Below are 18,528 nucleotides of genomic sequence, written 5' to 3'. Positions count from 1 at the left end.
CAAGGGTTCTGAGTTCGACCGGCAGGGGTACATATTTGTTTAAAAAATCATTTTATAAGTAATTTCTCCAACGCGCCCGCCAAGCGTATGGACCACGAAAATTGGGTTATTTTCGGGGAGGCCCTAATTTCACTGTATGAAGATCAGGTATCATTATATGCACCTCGGTAGTGCTGTGATGGATGCTTTAGAGGGCATAATGTCATCATCATCGTCAGCTAATCCACTGCTGGACATAGACCTCTCCCAAGGAGCGCCAAAACACTCTGTCCCCGGCCTTCCGCATCCAGCCACTACCGGCTACCCGCCTAAGGTCGTCGGTCCAGCTGGTAGGAGGGCGTCCCACGCTGCATTTGCCTGTTCCTGGTCTCCACTCGAGAACTCGTATACCCTAACGGTTATCGGTTTTTCGGCAGATATGACCAGCAGACTTCAGATTGCATATTTGACAGCTATATCGGTAACCTTAGTCCTCTAACGGATAACCTCATTTCTGATACGATCCATCAGAGAAACCTTAAGCATAGCTGTCTCCATAGCACTCTGAGCTACTTTAGGAGCGCTATTAATATGTTACGATTAATAGCATACTAATTAAATTATATTTTTTCCCTCAGGCACGCATGCAGATGGTTCGTTGGTTAGTTCAACCATGAAGAATACTGCGGAAGCAGTCCTATTTTTTGATCGAGTATTTGACAGCGTGAACGGGTACCTATATAAATATTAAAAATGCTATAGTAATAAGGGCCTGTTTCACAATGTCTGGATAATGGCCTGTCTTTTAACCTATTGGTTAAAAGACATGCTGTCACTGTCTAAAAAATAATGATAGAGTGTGACAGCTTGTATTTTAACCGACAGGTAGCCATTATCAGACATTGTGAAACAGGAAACATTTAAAAACCTATATCGCTAAAACTATTATAGATATCGAAAATATATCATAACATTGCTTTTGTATTGCTTTAACTTCAAATATTATTTTGCGCGAATAAAAAATATATGATCATACCAATTACAAGTTTCCTCATGGTGTTTTCCTCTTTGCCCACGTGGAAAAAATTCATAGGTAAGGTAGAGCGTCAAAATTTCATGAATCATGTTCATGGATATAGTTTTGATATTTATCTGAACAATACCTACACTTCAAATATTTTCGAGAATAAATATGTAAGTAAAATTTGATAAATTACAGGTCCCGTGGTGGCTCGGCTCCCGGCAAGATGCGAGGACCGGTTAAAGAAATAAATGGAGAGTGCAAACATCTGGACTTTTGGAAGGAGAGTATTAGAGTTTTGCAGGATCTATACTATGTAGATACTAATGTTGGTGATCGAAAAAGGGTACCCAGTGTAAAAAACTGGATAACAACATTAGAAAGTTTTATAAATTTGTGGGTTGAGCTTAAAGATATGGGTGTAAGCTTTTTTTACACTCGTAATTTAAATCAGGACCCGTTAGAGAATTTTTTTGGCCGAATACGCGCACTTAATTATAGGAATGTTAATCCTGACCCTTATTCGTTCATCTGCTCCTTTAAGTCTCTGTTAGTGACTGATGTCCTCGGCCCACATTCTCCGAACTCTAATTGCGAGGAGGATATGGGGGAGGCTATCTTTAATAAGGGATTAATGTTCGAAGTCCATGGTGCTCCAGCTAGTTTGCCTGTTGCAGGCCCTTCCCGTGAGCCGCGAGCATCTCCGTCGCCGTCGCTGCTGCAGCAGGCGCGCGAGGAGACGCAGAACGTCCGCTCTTCTGCCTTCACTGCCGGATTTGTATCACGCCAACTTATTAAAAAGATACCTTGCACTGATTGTCGAAAAACAATGTTGACTACCGAAATTACTGATGTACATGACTGGGTTACACAAAGAGAGCGTAGGCTTTTAAAGGGAAGAAACTTAAAGTATCCAAATACTAAATTTATCATTTTGTTCCGGAAATTAGTAACTTGCATTAATCAATATTTAGAATATCATAGTCACCAAAAGAGTGTAGTAAAATATATTAAAGTAGAATTTCTAAAATCAGCAGATGTAAGCTGGTTGGGATGTAGTCAGCATTGTCGAGAACTACTAGATATGTTTGTCAGTCTGGTGTGCCGAGTTCAAATTCACAATTGGTGCAATTGTATCAATAAAATTATGAAAGGGTCATTTTTAGGCAAAATGTCATCATCATCTATGACCCCTATGCAAGAAATTGCATTTAAAAAATATACTACGTTAAGAGTTAAAAAGTAGGTTGACTTTATAATCATTGTTAAATCGTATTTTTTGTTTCAGGTCGCCTAGCAGTATTAGTTAGTTGATATATTTTATAAGATTTTACATTGTTATTATTTTTAATTCACTTATTTAACATGAATTGTATTTTTTTTATAATAAGTTAATGATTAATTAGCTGTTATTATGTTAATGAATTTGAAGTTGTAAATTAATTTTAAGTGACTTTGTTAATGTCTTAACTGTATTCTTGTTTACTTACTATTTTGAATAACATATAATATATTTAAGTTGTTAATTCATTGTAAAAGGCACTTATTCAGTTTTTAAAGCTTTATTTTTGTACAAGCACAAATCATAAGTATTTATTAAATTTTGGTAAATATTGGCAATCGCTGAAGAATGTATTTTTTATAATTAGGTGATGTATATTTTTGTTTGTGCATTGTAAGTGGTAAATTAATTTTAAGTGCTATTAATTTAGTTATTTTAAAACTGTTTTAGTTTACTTAAGTTGTTAATTCATAAGTGACCGATATTTAGTTAAATTTAAAGCTGTATTTTTGTACTTGCTCTATTAATAAATTTAATTTAGGTAAATTGCACTATGGATCTTTAATATACCTATGTAATCATTGTTTTATTAACTGTTTTAACCTTATTGTACAAATTAATACCACAACGCTTATTTTATTATTGTATAGAATATTGATAAGTTAATTATGTACCCTCTTGTACAAAGAAAAGTTATATATTTTTGTTCCTTTTGTAACACTTATTCATGTAGTGATAGTAACATTTGTTATATTATTTATAATAAATTGTTGTATAAGTTGTACCTACTTTCGTTTCATTTACAGGAGATTTACAGCTTTGTTTTATTACTGGGTATAATAAAAACTGAAACAGAGCCATCTAGCGGCCACCGTAAAAAAAATAAAACAAAGAGTATATAATGCAATCATTTCAATGTGAGGGCTTAAAACTGACATCTGTCATCCAGGGTGGGGTGTACAAGCTCACTAACGACCGGACTGTTCTATGGCAGATACCTATCTGTACTATAGTACATAGGCTGTCTAATCTGTGCACTCCCGTGGTTTCAAATGCTACTGGAATAAAAGAGACGACTATATATTTAAAAGTAACGATGTTTATGCCAGATCCTCTCTTTTTTTAGGGTTCCGTAGCCAAAATGGCAAAAACGGAACCCTTATAGTTTCGTCATGTCCGTCTGTCCGTCTGTCCGTCTGTCCGTCTGTCACAGCCGATTTACTCGGAAACTATAAGTACTACAGTGATGAAATTTGATGGGAATATGTGTTGTATGAACCGCTACAAAAATATGACACTAAATAGTAAAAAAAAGAATTGGGGGTGGGGCCCCCCATACATGTAACTGAGGGATGAAATTTTTTTTTTCGATGTACATACCCGTGTGGGGTATCAATGGAAAGGTCTTTTAAAATGATATAAAGTTTTCTAAAAAACATTTTTCTTAAAGTGAACGGTTTTTGAGATATCAGCTCTCAAAGTCGTAAAAAGTATGTCCCCCCCCCTCTATTTTTATAACTACGGGGTATAAAATTCTAAAAAAAATAGAGGTGATGCATGCTAATTAACTCTTTCAACGATTTTTGGTTTGATCAAAGTATCTCTTATAGTTTTTGAGATAGGTTGATTTAACTGTAATATTATATTTGCTGCTACGGAACCCTTTGTGCGCGAGCCCGACTCGCACTTGGCCGGTTTTTTTTTCTTTCGTCATTGTATCGTTCACGAAGAAGAGTAGCCTCTGACCAAAGCGCGCGCGCATGCTCTTCAAAGTGTGAGCAAGTTAATTAGTTATTATTCTGAGTCATCAGTGACCATAGTACGAAAATAAATTTACGAACGCAGCTCGACGATCCAAACAACAAACGTCAAATTTCGAAAAGTCATTCATTCATACGGCGTTTTTGGCTAATTCTAACAAAACAATTTTGTACGATTTTCCATTTCAAAATAGTGATAATTCCACGCAAACACTATGTCTGCGGCTAAGGAGGATACGTTGAAGCAGTTTTGCGACGTCACAGGCGCCGATGAGTCCCGTAGCAGATTCTTTTTGGAATCTTCAAACTGGCAGCTCGAGGTTTGTTCTCACTTCAAAATGTTTTCCAAACATTGCTATTTTAAACAGTGCCCCACAGTTTTAATAAATTAATCAAATTGTAGGTAGCTCTATCAAGTTTCTATGAGCACGGTGGCAACGCAGACGCGTCAGGCGCGGCGCCGTCAAACGCTCAGGCCGCGGCAGCTCTGTCGGACAGCGACATGGACTCCCCTCCCGTCTCCCCGTTCAGACCTCAGAAGAAGGACAAGAAGCCCAAACAGAGCAGCAACCAGAAGTTCGCCACGCTCAGCTCTCTGCAGCAAGACGAGGATTCCAGTGATGAGGAGGAAGGTAAACTCTCTTTTGTTTTCGCAATTGAATTTGCTTGTGTAGCAGTTTTTGAGGTCAAATTATATGGTTGGTGAGCTGAGTATGAAATGCTAAGCTATGATAGTGAACTTGCTGAGCTAGATTTTTAAGTTCATGCCTATGTAGATTTAAGCAATGTGAAACTGGATCTAATTATATTCAGTGTTCTTCTTGCTACCATATGAATTTGTTTGAACTGTACACTAAGATGATACTATGTTTCAGGTCAAGCATTCTATGCAGGCGGGTCAGATCGCTCGGGACAACAGATCATAGGGCCCGGGAAAGGGAAAAAAGATGTAGTCACAGAAGTGTTCAAGAGTGTCAGAGAGTAAGTGCTTTTTTAGTGGTCCACAGCATTAAATTTACCTGTAAGAAATCACCCTTAGCCATAAGGCTGCCTATTGTACAGTTCTGTCAAACTATTTGATAGTTCTTAAGGTGGGTCATTCTATTTGAAAGGTAAAAAGTGGTCGAAAGTGCTGTCAAGTTGACAATAGTCGCACTCACATTCAATGCTATATGTTGGCTCTGTTTTTCGTGATCACCCTACAGAACTACCAAGTTGCTTGATCTGAACGAATATGAATTCCTAGTCTGTAAGTTTCATTTCAGTGGTTCAAAAGAGGCTATATTATATTGAAAGTGCTGTACTTTTTTTTATAAATTATTATGGTCTTTTGTTTATTTGCAAGCTAGGCTTTTAAAAATATTTTGTGCGAAAATGTTTGTATAATATGATATTCAATCAAATTGATTCTAAATCCATTTTTGGTGGACATGCATTTTCAACAATCATGCTGCCATTTAACTATTGCCTTATAGTCTTTTGTTATTATTTTCATTATCACATTCTTAGCAATGGACACAAAAATCCTCAAATAAAAATATATCTGAGCATTAATTTATACTGTATTCTTTACTTCAGACGTGGGGCAGTGATGTTTGAAGACGAGCCATCATCTACAAGTCGGGGCAACAGACCTTTTGGAGGTGCCGGCTACAGACTAGGTCAGTCACATTTTAAATATGAAGAAAACACATTACACATTTTGTTATATAGAATAGAATAGCCGTTTATTAAATTTCATTACATTGACATAAATACTTAGAATTATTTACATTTTTTTAATTTTATATTTAAATTATTACTATTTCAAATTTTATGTAAATAAGTAGATTTAATTCATTACATAATCATCTTATTTAACTACAATTTTTTTTTTTTTTTTTTTTTTTAGTTCTGTTAAACGGCCTCCCAGCACCATAATAGTGCAGGGGTTGAGGTAGTGTTCTCCAAGGTTACCAGCCTTTCTAGGAGAAATAATTATCTCATTATCAGTTTTTTATACATGGTTACAATTTTGATTCATTCAGTATTTATTTATTTACAAATAAGTACCTATATATTTAATACTAATAATATAATTTATTCATTACATAGTTATGTTAAATTAATTGAATATTTTTTTATACTACCTAGTATATTTTAGTTTGTTTACATTAATTATTATTAAAATACAAATAAAAAGCATGCATTCAAATAACATTTCTAACACATTATAATATTTTCATCATTAACAATAATTATACTATACCATCATATACAACCATTGATTTGATTAAAGCTGCGTACAGACTGGCCCAACGAACGACCAACGAACGCCCAACAATGGATATTTATCATACATAATACAGGGCAGATTGCAGCAACGAAGGTCAACGAAACCCGTTCGTTGGCGTTCGTTTGGCCGGTCTGTACGCAGCTTACTTCAATGACAATACCTACTACCTACTGTATTATTATTATGGACTTAGCCATTACTTCAACAACATTACTTCTTATATTTCCAGGACAAACAAATGACGATCACGAGCAGGTGGCGCCCGCGGCCGGCTCCCAGTCTGCACAGGTTAGTTCCTGTTTGAATAGAATACGGAAAAGTATGAATGCTACTTATATTTTTCATTTGTAATTATTACCTAAATGGGGTGAATTCCGGCTAACTCATAGGTAAGCCATTAAAGCATAAAAAGCAAAGATTCCAGGCATATTAAGCCTTCTACATATACTGTAAGTAGGTGCAGTAAAAGGGCAACCTGGCAGTGTAGCACAGGGCGCTAATAAGACGTGACAAAACTCCGAACTCCGTCGCGTTCACTCTTGGGGCTGCGCGATGTGAGTGACGGCGATGCAAAACTAGCCCTTCTGGGCAGTCAGCAACTCACAACTTATCTGACTCTGGTTAATGCCAAGGTGACAAAACCTAAACACACGTTTTGTGTTTCTCACTCCAAAGTTGCTATGGAAAACCAATTTTTTTACAAAAGTAGTAAAACATTTGTTTTTTAGAAAGCAACACCCTGTATAACATTTAACCCTAAATAATGTTATTTTGATAAGTTACTAACTAGTTTTGTGTACTATATCGGTGAGTGACCACTGATCCTCATCTTACAGGTTTTTACCTAGTTTGAGTATCAGGGGACATAATATTCATGCATATAGCTTACAGCCTATATCTATGCTTGTTAACTTTGTTTTTTTTTATCTATTTTTATTTAGGGACATTGTTTTCTATAGAAAACATGTCAGTCCCATCATACCCTAATACAAGATAACAATCAGCTTACACTATTTCTTAACCTTAAACTAAATCTAACTAAGCTAAATAGTAGCTTGCAATTCTCAGAGTGTGGGCTTGCGAGAATATATTGCATGGCTCCTAAATATTATTATTATTTATTTAACACTATCTACCTATCCCCAGGAGGGTCCCCGCTCGGTGCGTCTCCGCCTTTACCGCTCCGGGTTCACGGTGGACGCGGGCGCTCTGAGGCGCTACTCGGACCCTGAACACGCCGAGTTCCTCAACTGTATACGTAGAGGGTGAGTCTGTCTGTCTGTCTGTCTGTCTGTAGGTTCATAGGTAAACCGCTGCTTGGTCCTTCGAGCCGGATGAAACCGTTGAGGCGTCGGCCATATTGAGCACGCTGAGTTCCTCAACTGTATACGTAGAGGGTGAGTCTGTCTGTCTGTCAGTAGGTTAGATAGACCAAAGTTTGGTCCCTCGAGCCGGACAAAACTGTTCAGTAACTCCTGAACTGATTACGTAGAGAGGGTGAGTATGTGTGTGTCTTTAGGTTCACATGACCAAATTGTTAAGTAAAGTAACTTTAACTAACACAATTTTAGCGGCAGGCGGTAAGTATAGCCGACAATTCGCAAATAGTTCACCGTTAAGCTAGGGAACAAATGAAGAGCGGTCCGTATCTCTGTCAGTAGTAGTATGTCTCTACGGTCCGGGTTCTGGACCCCGAGCACGCCGAGTTCCTCAAGTGTATACGTAGAGGGTGAGTCTGTCTGTCTGTAGGTTCGTAGGTAGACCGCTGATTGGTCCTTCGAGCCGGATAAAACTGTTAAGTAACTCCTGAACTGTATTAATATAATGTAGAGGTTGAGTCTGTCTGTCTGTCTATAGGTTCATAGATAGACCGCTGCTTGGTCCTTCGAGCTGGATAAAACTGTCAGTAACTCCTAAACTGTAAAAGTATAATGTAGAGGTTGAGTCTGTCTGTCTGTCTATAGGTTCATAGATAGACCGCTGCTTGGTCCTTCGAGCCGGATAAAACTGTTAGTAAAGTTAACAAACTCAATTTTAGCCGCAGGCGGTAAGTATAGCCGACAATTCGCAAATAGTTCAACGTTAAGCTAGGGAACAAATGAAGAGCGCTCTGTATCTGTCTTTCTGTCTGTCTGTCAGTAGTAGTATGTCTCTACGGTCCGGGTTCACGGTGGATGCGGGCGCTCTGAGGCGCTACTCAACGGGTAGGCGGTCTACCGACTGATCGCCTTCCCTCCCTCGATATATTATCATTATCCTAATCCAAACTAATATTATAAATCCGAAAGTAACTGTGTCTGTTTGTCTGTTACTCTTTAACGCCAAAACTACTGAACGGATTTGAATGAAATTTAGTATACAGATAATCTAGACCCTTACAAAGAATATATGATACTTTTAATCCCAGAATTCCCACGGGAAAACTTTTTAAGGTGAAGCGAAGCTCGCGGGAACGGCTTTTTACTCTCTTTCTCTTCATCCTTGCCTTATCCTTATTTAAGGTCGGATTTGTTCGTCATGTCACGCCATTTTACCCTATCCTCTGTCATATCCTCATTCACTCCACACTCTCTCATTTTTTCTTTTACGCAATCAAGCCACGTCTTTCTCGGTCTTCCTCTCTTACGCCTACCTTCGGGTCTCATTTCCAATACTTTTTTTACTATTACAAGGGCGTACCCAGGTAGGAGCAGGGGAGGGCAGCTGCCCCCCCTAGAAGATAAAATAAACGTAAATTTTCCTTACAAGTGGGAATTAAAAACGTGTTACTTACTGTGCGCAATATGAAGTGTTGGAAACAAAGTATCTTTTCTTTTTAGTCAGATATTTTGATTGAATATTATTTTATCAATTTGATTTGATTGAATATTAAATATCTCCATTGTACATTCCAGTGAGATCCCGGCGGAGCTATCGGAGGCGGGCGGCGAGGTGCGCGTGACGCTCGAGGACAGACGCCACGAGGAGTGTCCTACTGGCGCCCCCGCCGCCGCCCGCGCCTTCAGCGGGAAGGGACATCTGCTGGGCAGGTAATAATAACAATATGTGGGGACATCTCACACACGGCCATCCGACCCCAAGCTAGACAGAACCTGTGTTATGGGTGTCGGACAGCTGATATATCTGCACAAATACATAGATAGATAGATACTAAATATAAATATCAACAACCAAGACCCGAGTACAAATATCTGACTTTAAACAAATATTTGCCCCAGCCGGGAATCGAACCCGGGACCTTCGGCATAGCAGTCAGGTTCACTAACCACTACACCATTCAGCCGTCTAGGACACTAGGACATGTGTTAGACAGGTAGGCAATGAGGCAACTCAACTGAATATCAGTGCGAGTGACGCTCGAGGACAGACGCCACGAGGAGTGTCCTACTGGCGCCCCCGCCGCCGCCCGCGCCTTCAGCGGGAAGGGACATCTGCTGGGCAGGTAGGGTATCCTAACTAATATTATAAATGCGAAAGTAACTGTGTCTGTCTGTCTATCTGTTACTCTTTCACGCCAAAACTACTGAACGGATCTGAATGAAATTTGGTACACATACGGTCTAGATCCTGGGAAAGAACACAGGCTACTTTTTATCCTGGAATTCCCACGGGAAAACTTTTTAAGGCGAAGCGAAGCTCGCGAGAACAGCTAGTTCTCTATATCTCATCCGTCTAATGTCTTTACTTTTATCTCTTTATGTTCAAGGTTGCCCGTAAGAGGTCGCTCTTACTAACTACAATCTGTGATTTAATTATAAATATTTACCATCTCCCCAGCCCAACGCCGCCGACAGTGGGCGCCACTGCGCCCGTAGCGGCGGATGTACAGGACGCGGCCGCCAACGAGCGAGCCGCCATCGCCGCGCTCAACTTAGACGAGACACAGCCCGTCACTAGTATACAGGTGAGGGGTTGCTAGTTGAACCATCGATACTCATGTTTTACACACACACAAGTCGCACATAAATACGACGAATTTAGACGAGTCATCACAGTAGGTGACGGTTGATCACGCCGGGGTCACCACTTCAGACCATTAACTCCAACGAGCGAGCCGCCATCGCCGCGCTCAATCTGGACGAGACACAGCCCGTCACTAGTATACAGGTGAGGGGTTGCTAGTTCATTATCAGCCAATAATCATCCACTGCTGGACATAGGCCTCTCCCAAGGAGCGCCACAACACTCGGTCCACGGCTTTCCTCATCCAACCACTACCCGCCACAAGGTCGTCAGTCCAGCGGGCAGGAGGGCGTCCCACACTGCGTTTGCCTGTTCGTGGTCTCCACTCGAGAACTCGTCTACCCCGACGGTTATCGGTTCTTCGGCAGAAATGACCAGCCCACTGCCACTTCAGCTTGCATATTTTGACAGCTATGTCGGTAACCTTAGTCCTCATGTTTTAGACACACAAAAGTCGCACATAAATACGACGAATTTAGACGAGTCGTCACAGCACTATATGTAATAGGTGACGGTTCATCACGTCGGGGTCACCACTTCACACCATTGACTCACCGATAGTCATGTCAACAAAACATAAATATATTATAGTCTGATTTATGGTGTTCACAATAATTCAATTCAATTTATTGCAGATATAAATCCATAGAAAATGTTAGTAACAATTTTAACTTACGCTAATGTTATAGCCCTTCATGACGGTGTGGCTGAAGTATGGCCATTGATTTAATATTCTAAAACAATGCCCTGTTACCAAAAGCATACCAAGACCAATATAACCCGGCCCCTCGCCCTCCACAGTTCCGGCTGCCCGACGGCTCTCGCCTGGCCGGTCGCTTCAACCACACGCACACGGTGGGGCAACTCCGGCAGTACATCGTGACCGCACTCCCGATTTACCAGCTGAGGCCATTCGTCCTCCAAACGACCTTCCCCAGTGCCGAGTTGACAGACGACAGCCAGACGGTCAAAGAGGCTAACCTGCTAAACTCTGTCTGCGTTGTGCGATTGAAGTGAATTGTTTGGAGTAACCCCCCGTTCCCTCTATTTCTGTCGGGACGATATTTTATCGGATAAGCATGTAAATCGGTGTCCGAGTGTGAACTCATACACGATAAAAATCGTCCCGACAGATGGCATAGTGGAAACGAACTCTTAGGCCCAGCACACAGACACTGCAACTGCTAGTTAATTTTGAGTTGAAACCGGTTTCTAGTTGCGACGTGTGTTGTCTCTCAAAGGTATCTATTGCATAAACTCAAATGAAAATCTAAAATTAACTAGTAGTAGTAGATTCGTTGCAGTTGCGTTTCACCATGTGTGCTGGGCCTTAGGGCTTGAAACTACGTTAGTTATGAGGGATGTAATGTTTGTGGCGTAGGTTATTATTATTAGCCAATTAATTTATTGATTGGGTAATTTTGAGCGCCGCAAATGGGGAAGTGTGAAAGCATAATAAGGGTGTGTCTCGATTATTACAATTTATAGTCATGCTATGTATGGGTTGCAAAGTAAATTACCTAATCACATAACTTCAAGAGATACTTAACTTGACATTCTCAAGTAAGAAACTGGACTGTATCTTTTGAATGTGAGTTTAATCGGTACCCACCCTTAGGTAAAGTAAAAGGGTACAGTAAATTGGAACACGACAGGATTATGTATCATGGACAGATTCCGAGAGTCTTTAAAGTAAATCGAAGATTTGCATATTACCTTTATCCAGACTTTGTGAAGCTGGAGGTACATAATAATAGCTTCTACTTTGTGGATATTGATCCACCTGTATAAAGTTACACAGATAATTAGAATTTATGAAAATTTTGTACTGTCTTGCGTTTTCTATGTCCATTTTTAATAAGCCATCTACGTCTTGTATGACCTATGTCGAGTTGCAGAAATAATCTTTAAGCTAATGTCGACATTAAATGTAGGTATATTATTATATCTGTCTCTTTCTGTCCATATACTGTCAAACTAGGCAGCAATACATTCTAGGTCGACATCAGCTTAAAGTCCCTTTCTGCAACTCAGCAGCAGTCACTTAAATAAAAAGTATGTAAAGTCTGATTTTATCTCAGATGCTAAATTAACAAGTACAAATGTCAAATAGTAAAATATTACTTGATTTTATTCAATATGACATTTGCAATAGTTAAATTATCTGATATAAAAGAATAGAAGCTCTTACAGCTGTTTTGTTACTATTTATTATTGCTTGTCGGTACAAAGGACTGTAATTTATTAGACTGCAGCGCTGTAAACCTGTGTATATGTCGCCTAACGTTGCATAAATATAGTTTTAATAACCTTTCCGTTAAGTCTTTTACATGTTTTTGTATGAGCATTATAAGATATGGAACTGTGTTGTACTCTATGTAATGATTCCTTGATGAATGTGGATAGTAATTATAATAAAGTGTCTTATATCAAGAATGTATTCTTATTGTTCGCCAACCCGCACTAGGCCAGCGTGGTGGACTAGGCCTAAACCCTTCCTTCAATGGAAGGAGACCCGTGCCCCAGCAGTGGGGACGTGATGGGTCGGATGATGATTCTTATTGTTTGGGCTGATTTTTTAATAACCAGATAAGTTATCCAGGGAATAATTCTGATGGTCGCGCGTCTCAACATTTTTATTCGGGAGATAACATTTATCTGATTATGATTATTAACAGGGGCGTACCCAGGTAGGAGCAGAGGGGGGCAGCTGCCCCCCCCCCCCTAGAAGATAAAATAAATTAGTAAATTTTCTTGCCAAGTGGGAAATAAAAACGTGTTACTGTGCGCAAAATGAAGTGTTGGAAACAAAATATATTTTCTTTTCAGTCAGATATTTTGATTTAATATTCATTTATCTATAATGTTTCAATATACCCGACCGACCATCATCTCCGAACAGGTATGAGCTGCCCCCCCCTAGCTGAAATCCTGGGTACGCCCTTGATTATTAATATTAAAAAACAGCCCTTAGTTTGATAAAAAAATAGTTTACCTTATGATGATGCTAGCTTGAATGAGAATAAAACTCAGTAATTTTAATTCATAATTATGTATTCGTAGTTATAATATAAGAATAAAAGCTCTGTTACATTAAATGCTTCATGCTTAAACGCCCATATATATTCATATTATTTATTGATAAATATGCATTACTGGTCATTAGAATTAAGATTAAATTAATTATCACAATATTATCGTAGTAATAATTTCAAATAATTATGTTTATAAATGGATATCGTCATACACATTGTTGCGTCTGACGCTAGGTGGCGCTAGTGAAGCAGTCAATCTAGCACTTTACTATGGCTGAATTATAACGCGTTATCTCAAATGTGGTTCAAGCTTCGGCAGAAACCTAAATATCCGTTTTCTGCCCTACGGGGGGAAAACATTGAGACATTGAACTACTATTAAGTAATATTAGACAATTTAATATTTGTACTAATTCAAGTAGACAATTTAATTTAATATTTGAAGTAATTGAAGTAACCATTTAATATTTGGCGCCTTACGGTTAATAAAAAAAATATGCCTTCAACGGAAAGCGCTATCCTACACATTTAAATTTAGAACGACATTCAATATGGCGGCCGCTAGCAACAGGCTGCCTTGGGGAAGTCACACGCGCACGGGTCTTTACTGATACATTCCGCAGGAATCTTGCACGGGCATGCTGGGGAAACAAAACATGAGAATCACACATAGGTACCTATAAGAAGAACTACACTCACGAGCAATGAAAAAATTCCACCCATGGAAGTAATAAGTACCTACTTAGGTTCCACTTAAGTACCAAATGTCGACACCGAATGATCTCACTTTTTAGAATTAGATCAAATTATTGAAGTTTACCGTTGGTAATATTCTAATGCGCTGTTAAAATTTCTTCAATAAATATGGCAGACTGCTTCACTGCTAGTCTTTTCCGTTTAGTACTTTGAAACTATAGTTAATATAATATAATTTGGTGTTATTGTCACGGGAACTTTTTCATTGCTCGCAAGTGTGTCGGTTAAATTGGGTTTTACTATAGTGCACATCGTAACTATCATGACAGTAGAACCAAATGGCGGTCATCTTGCAATGCAAAGTAAACGGCGCATGGTGGATTAATGAAGGAATGTTAAAAGAGGATTGCTAGGAACTTATAAGGCGTCTAACATTTAACTTGACTTTGATTGATTGACAAAAGGCCCATGCTAGTTGACCTAAATAACTTGCAGTGGATATTAATACTGATGATAATTAAGGCAGGACATAATGATAGCACTTACGATTGCAATCGCCATAGGAACAAGGGTCCTGCACCTCGCTGCAATCCATTCCGGGCGGCAAGAAAGACCCTTGGTACACCGTCGTACCGTCAAACTGCCAGGAAAAGAAATCATGAGTTATTCATTGAAGTACTTATAATGCATTAGCTTAAAGCAGTCCACTGCTGGACGTAGGCCTCTCTCAAAGCTCGCCATTGGATACGATCTATAGCTTCGCATCCAATCATTACCAGCTACGTTTCACAAGTCGTCACCCCATCTAGCCGAAGGGCGTCCTATACTACATTTGCCGAGGCGCAGTCTCCAGCACAGAACACGTTTACCCCATCGGTTATCGTCTCTTCGACAGATCTGACCATCCCACTGCCACTTAAGCTTACTAACTCGGTGATCTCTGTCGGTGGCTTAAGCAAAGGTAGCTCAATAGCTATCCGTGTGACTCACCCTCTGGCAAGGCTTCTGGTACTGTCCCTTACAGGCCCAGGGCGGTCGCTGCGGCGGCGCCACACAGGTCGGCAGGTACGACATCTTGTGTGTCGTCGCGCACTCCATAGGGGCTGGAACGACAAGTTGCGGTGCAGATTAGGGGAAGTAGAAGGCGTAGATATGAGCAGGTTTAAGGCATTCATACCGCAGTTGTACGCTACTGCTAGCGGTAATGGTATACTTACCGTCAGTCCTACTATTTCTCTATGTTCATATTACCGCTGCCTACCCAATACCCACGGTGAATAACCCTGCGGTTTGAATAGGCCCTTAGGGTTAGGGCCTTTTCTCTGCCATACGTATCTTTGCCCGCACGCGGATGTGGTGATAACGTGCTTGGGTCAATAACCTAAAATTTAGTATCGACGGGATCTTAGTGACTAACCTGTGGGTCTCTCGTAGCACTTGGTGGGTGCGTAGGACTTGCTGCGGGCCAGGCGGCCCGGGTCCAGGTACGACATGCGGTTAATCGTGCGGTCTGGAACATTACAACAATACATTAACTATAGGTAGGTAGGTACTTATTACTTACTAAAGTATCCCGATTTGTTTAAGAAGACGGCAGGATACCCCAGGAACCTTAGGTGGCCCACAAAAGAGTCTGCCTGACTTCCTGACACACCTCAACCTACGAGGGAGCTTATGTACTTATGTAAGTATATTTAGATTATTCCTGGATTGCTCGTCCAGCAACCGAATGGCTTCCCACGTTACATTTTGCGTCTATTGGCCTACATCTTAGCTCCTTAGCTATCCCTCGTCTTCATCACTACTACAGGATAAATATTTTTTTTTTATAGTTAGATCTCTTAAAGAAACCTATCGCAGTTAGCATTAGGTGTTACTTAAGTGCTCACTTTCAAAATCGCCATGATAGATAGATAGTTAGGTAATTAGAGCTCACTTTCAAAAGGCGCTTCCACACAATGGTACTTGGGGTCTGGCTTGAAAGACTCCCTGACGCAAGATGGCTTCGGCACAAAGTCATGGCGCTGCGTGGTGAGGCTTTGCATGGGGCCCTGGCCCCACATGTCGTGGTTGCACGGACGGATCGGGTTTGTCACGCAAATTTCGTTGGGCAGGTAGGATAGCTGGAATTGGGTGTGGGGTTAGTTAGTGACATGACTAACGTGCTTTTGTCGTGCTTAGCATACAGGAAAGGCCCGTTCATTGAACGTCTTTGTATGCCCATTCCTTCCGGTTATTTCTGAATCCTTGAGCAAAGGAACCATGGGCAGATACAGACAACATGATAACATAATCCATCACAATAAGTTCCATCTAAAGGTTTTGTGCCTTCTTTTAAGCATAACTAAGCCATAACCAGAGATTTCCTACCTTAGAGACGCGACAAAACTATCAACTTCTTATCCCGGCATTCCCAGATCCTGACACCTCAGAACAGAAGTAAAAAAAGCGTCCAAATAGCATACCTTCTGTATAGTCTCCCCCTCCATGGGCGCGCAGCTCAGGATGATGTTCCCCGTCGGCTTCCTTGCCTCCCCGCGCAGGTTCTTGCACTCGACGGGTAGGTACGACAGCTTGTAGGTGGTGCAGCCTTCCACGGGAGCCGTCGGCTTCATGTAGACCCGGCGGGGAGCGTACGACGCCGGGACCTTCGGCTGTTTGTAGCACTGGAAAGGGTGGAAGGATTAGTAATGAACACAGAGCATTGTGTTGTGGAATTAATCGTACCGATTGCATGTCAGCTCTCGTTAGAACCTACTACTACGTTTCTTTTTAACCCCTCAGTTAGGACACACATGTCTGCATTGCGCGATGCCTTTTGTAAACCGAGGACTCTCTCTAAGAGCACTGTCAATAACTTGTCAAGACAAAGAAGCAAGACAGCGATGATGAGAAGATTTCTTTTATGGCAAGGATACTGAACCACAAAACACTCTCCGTAAAACAACGCATTCTATTCTTTCTTCTCCTTCACTTAAGGTCAAATATTAAAATGCCACTTACAGGCGTGATCACGGGCGGCTTGCCACAGCAGCAGCTCTTGCAAGGGCACCCTCCCGCGCCCCGCCCCTGCCCCCCGGAGCCCGCGGGCGGCGCTGGACATGGCTGGCAACACCTGCGGAGTAAGGAAGATGCTGACAACACAGAACAGAGATTACCATAGTGTGGCCATGGAAGTAGAAAAAAAGACGGAAGGAATCTCGCTTACTAAAACACTGAAGCACCACAATGGCGGCGACATGAGAGTGTGTGGGTGCGTAGATGCGACGTGATTGGCGCGCGGCGGCAAACCGACTTACTTTGATTGAGAATGTGTGTGTGGCGGGCTCGTCGGCGTCGTAACAATGAAACTGACTTACTTTGGGTGCCTCACGTTTTAGTTCGCGAGATTCATTCCGTCTTTTTTTCTATTGCCCGGACAGCTACACAAATTTGTTACTTATTTACTCTTGATTTACTTGATGAAATACATAAAAAGATACAAAATCTGGCGTATTATTTCACGGCCGAAAGAAATAAGAACTTTTGAAGCAGCATACATTTTGGAGCTGTCCTAACGGCCCTCTTATATTTCGACGACTGTGCTTACTTTAATTAAAATAACTAGCAGTAGGCCTCCGGGTTCACCCAGCCTCGGTCAGTATCTGACTATCACATTAAAAATTTCGGCATGTTTAGTGGATTGTATTATATTCAAATAGTTCCGGGATTCGAACCCAATACCTCACGGTCGCCTATTGGATCCGTAGAGAACAATACAGGGATACAGGAATACTTACTCAGGCATGATTTGAAAAATTAACTCTAAAAGATTATAATAATATTAAACACTGCACTGTACATTAAAAAACAAAAATACTTAATCTAAAAACCTAAAATAATAAAAAAATATTTTTAAACAAGCATCTTGAAACGGAAATAGTTAATAAATGGTGACAGTTTTAAGTTTGTTTTGTTGTCAATGTCAATCTGGTTGGTTTGTGTTCTTAATTTAAATTAATGTACCTACCTGCCAAAATACAAATAAGTTTACTATAAAAAATACGGCCCAGAGCGAAGTATTATTTTCTCTATGCCAGAGCACGAGAAACGTGTCTATGTCGGACACGCACATGAAAGGGTTTCGTAGCCAAGAGATGGGCCGAAAAAAAATCAAGTATGTAAGGGCGGATTCGGCCAACGTCGAGTAACTTTTTACTCACGAGTAAAGTACCAGTTACTCGCGAGTAAGCAGATTTTGCATTCTACCAAACCTGAAACCAAGATAACTAGCTTATCCCAAGAATAAAATGTTATACCGCCAAAATTGACCGTGTAACGAGCTTATCCGAGAGTAATTTTGTAATGGCGGCAGCACATCAGCTGATTAGAAAACCGTCATAATGACATATAAACACATCTGTCAAAACATAAACAAAAGTACGTTAAAAGGCAAAGTCTCAGAATAACAACAGCGAATAAAATATTAAAACATAAATAATTTCATACTTTTATAATCCATTCAAACTAAGTTGGCA

The 18,528-nt window shown here is 40.3% G+C and overlaps 3 protein-coding genes across 5 annotated transcripts in view; 2 read left to right on the top strand and 1 right to left on the bottom strand.

The window, feature by feature from the left end:
• LOC105394056 overlaps positions 1-2,472 on the top strand; it is a 29,069-nt gene extending 26,597 nt beyond the window's left edge. The window contains exons 11-12 of one of the 2 annotated variants that reach the window (XM_048631139.1): positions 618-711; positions 1,199-2,472. In XM_048631139.1, coding sequence (XP_048487096.1) covers positions 618-711; positions 1,199-2,246 — 1,142 coding nt within the window. In that variant the 3' untranslated portion in view covers positions 2,247-2,472. The remainder of the gene's footprint in view (positions 1-617; positions 712-1,198) is intronic. The other variant, XM_048631140.1, reaches the window with a different exon arrangement.
• Positions 2,473-4,146: 1,674 nt separating this feature from the next.
• On the top strand, positions 4,147-12,713 carry LOC105391438 (NSFL1 cofactor p47). Of its 2 annotated transcripts, XM_048631302.1 has the most exons (10): positions 4,147-4,362; positions 4,446-4,674; positions 4,918-5,023; positions 5,621-5,703; positions 6,547-6,605; positions 7,464-7,582; positions 9,212-9,266; positions 9,680-9,759; positions 10,095-10,221; positions 11,082-12,713. In XM_048631302.1, exons 1-10 carry the CDS (start codon positions 4,258-4,260, stop codon positions 11,295-11,297), a joined length of 1,179 nt encoding a protein of 392 aa, XP_048487259.1. In that variant the 5' UTR covers positions 4,147-4,257; the 3' UTR covers positions 11,298-12,713. The 2 variants fall into 2 exon arrangements, with proteins under 2 accessions (XP_048487259.1, XP_048487258.1); XM_048631301.1 differs by lacking the exon at positions 9,680-9,759 and having other exon boundaries at positions 9,212-9,346.
• A 603-nt stretch (positions 12,714-13,316) lies between these two features.
• Positions 13,317-17,948, bottom strand: LOC105391436 (stabilizer of axonemal microtubules 1). Its single transcript, XM_038111234.2, has 8 exons — positions 17,791-17,948; positions 17,015-17,126; positions 16,477-16,677; positions 15,948-16,134; positions 15,429-15,521; positions 15,002-15,114; positions 14,558-14,651; positions 13,317-13,956 (listed from the first exon to the last, which is right to left on the bottom strand). Exons 1-8 carry the CDS (start codon positions 17,796-17,798, stop codon positions 13,877-13,879), a joined length of 888 nt encoding a protein of 295 aa, XP_037967162.2. The 5' UTR covers positions 17,799-17,948; the 3' UTR covers positions 13,317-13,876.
• Positions 17,949-18,528: the final 580 nt, after the last annotated feature.

The sequence above is a fragment of the Plutella xylostella genome, chromosome 28 (genome assembly GCF_932276165.1).
Source record: "Plutella xylostella chromosome 28, ilPluXylo3.1, whole genome shotgun sequence".
NCBI classification, from domain to species: domain Eukaryota; kingdom Metazoa; phylum Arthropoda; class Insecta; order Lepidoptera; family Plutellidae; genus Plutella; species Plutella xylostella.
Note: the sequence above shows the minus strand (reverse complement) of the source record. Positions and strands in the feature narration are given on the sequence as shown.

Bases quoted from the DNA above. Each gene is read 5' to 3' on its own strand.
- LOC105391438 (XM_048631302.1), top strand. From the start codon at position 4,258: ATGTCTGCGGCTAAGGAGGATACGTTGAAGCAGTTTTGCGACGTCACA. The intron at 4,363-4,445 runs GTTTGTTCTCAC...ATCAAATTGTAG, and splicing joins CTTCAAACTGGCAGCTCGAG to GTAGCTCTATCAAGTTTCTA. The intron at 5,024-5,620 runs GTAAGTGCTTTT...TCTTTACTTCAG, and splicing joins GTGTTCAAGAGTGTCAGAGA to ACGTGGGGCAGTGATGTTTG.
- LOC105391436 (XM_038111234.2), bottom strand. The intron at 16,678-17,014 runs GTAAGTGGCATT...CACCCTTTCCAG, and splicing joins AGCCGCCCGTGATCACGCCT to TGCTACAAACAGCCGAAGGT. The intron at 14,652-15,001 runs GTGAGTCACACG...TTTTCCTGGCAG, and splicing joins ACCAGAAGCCTTGCCAGAGG to TTTGACGGTACGACGGTGTA.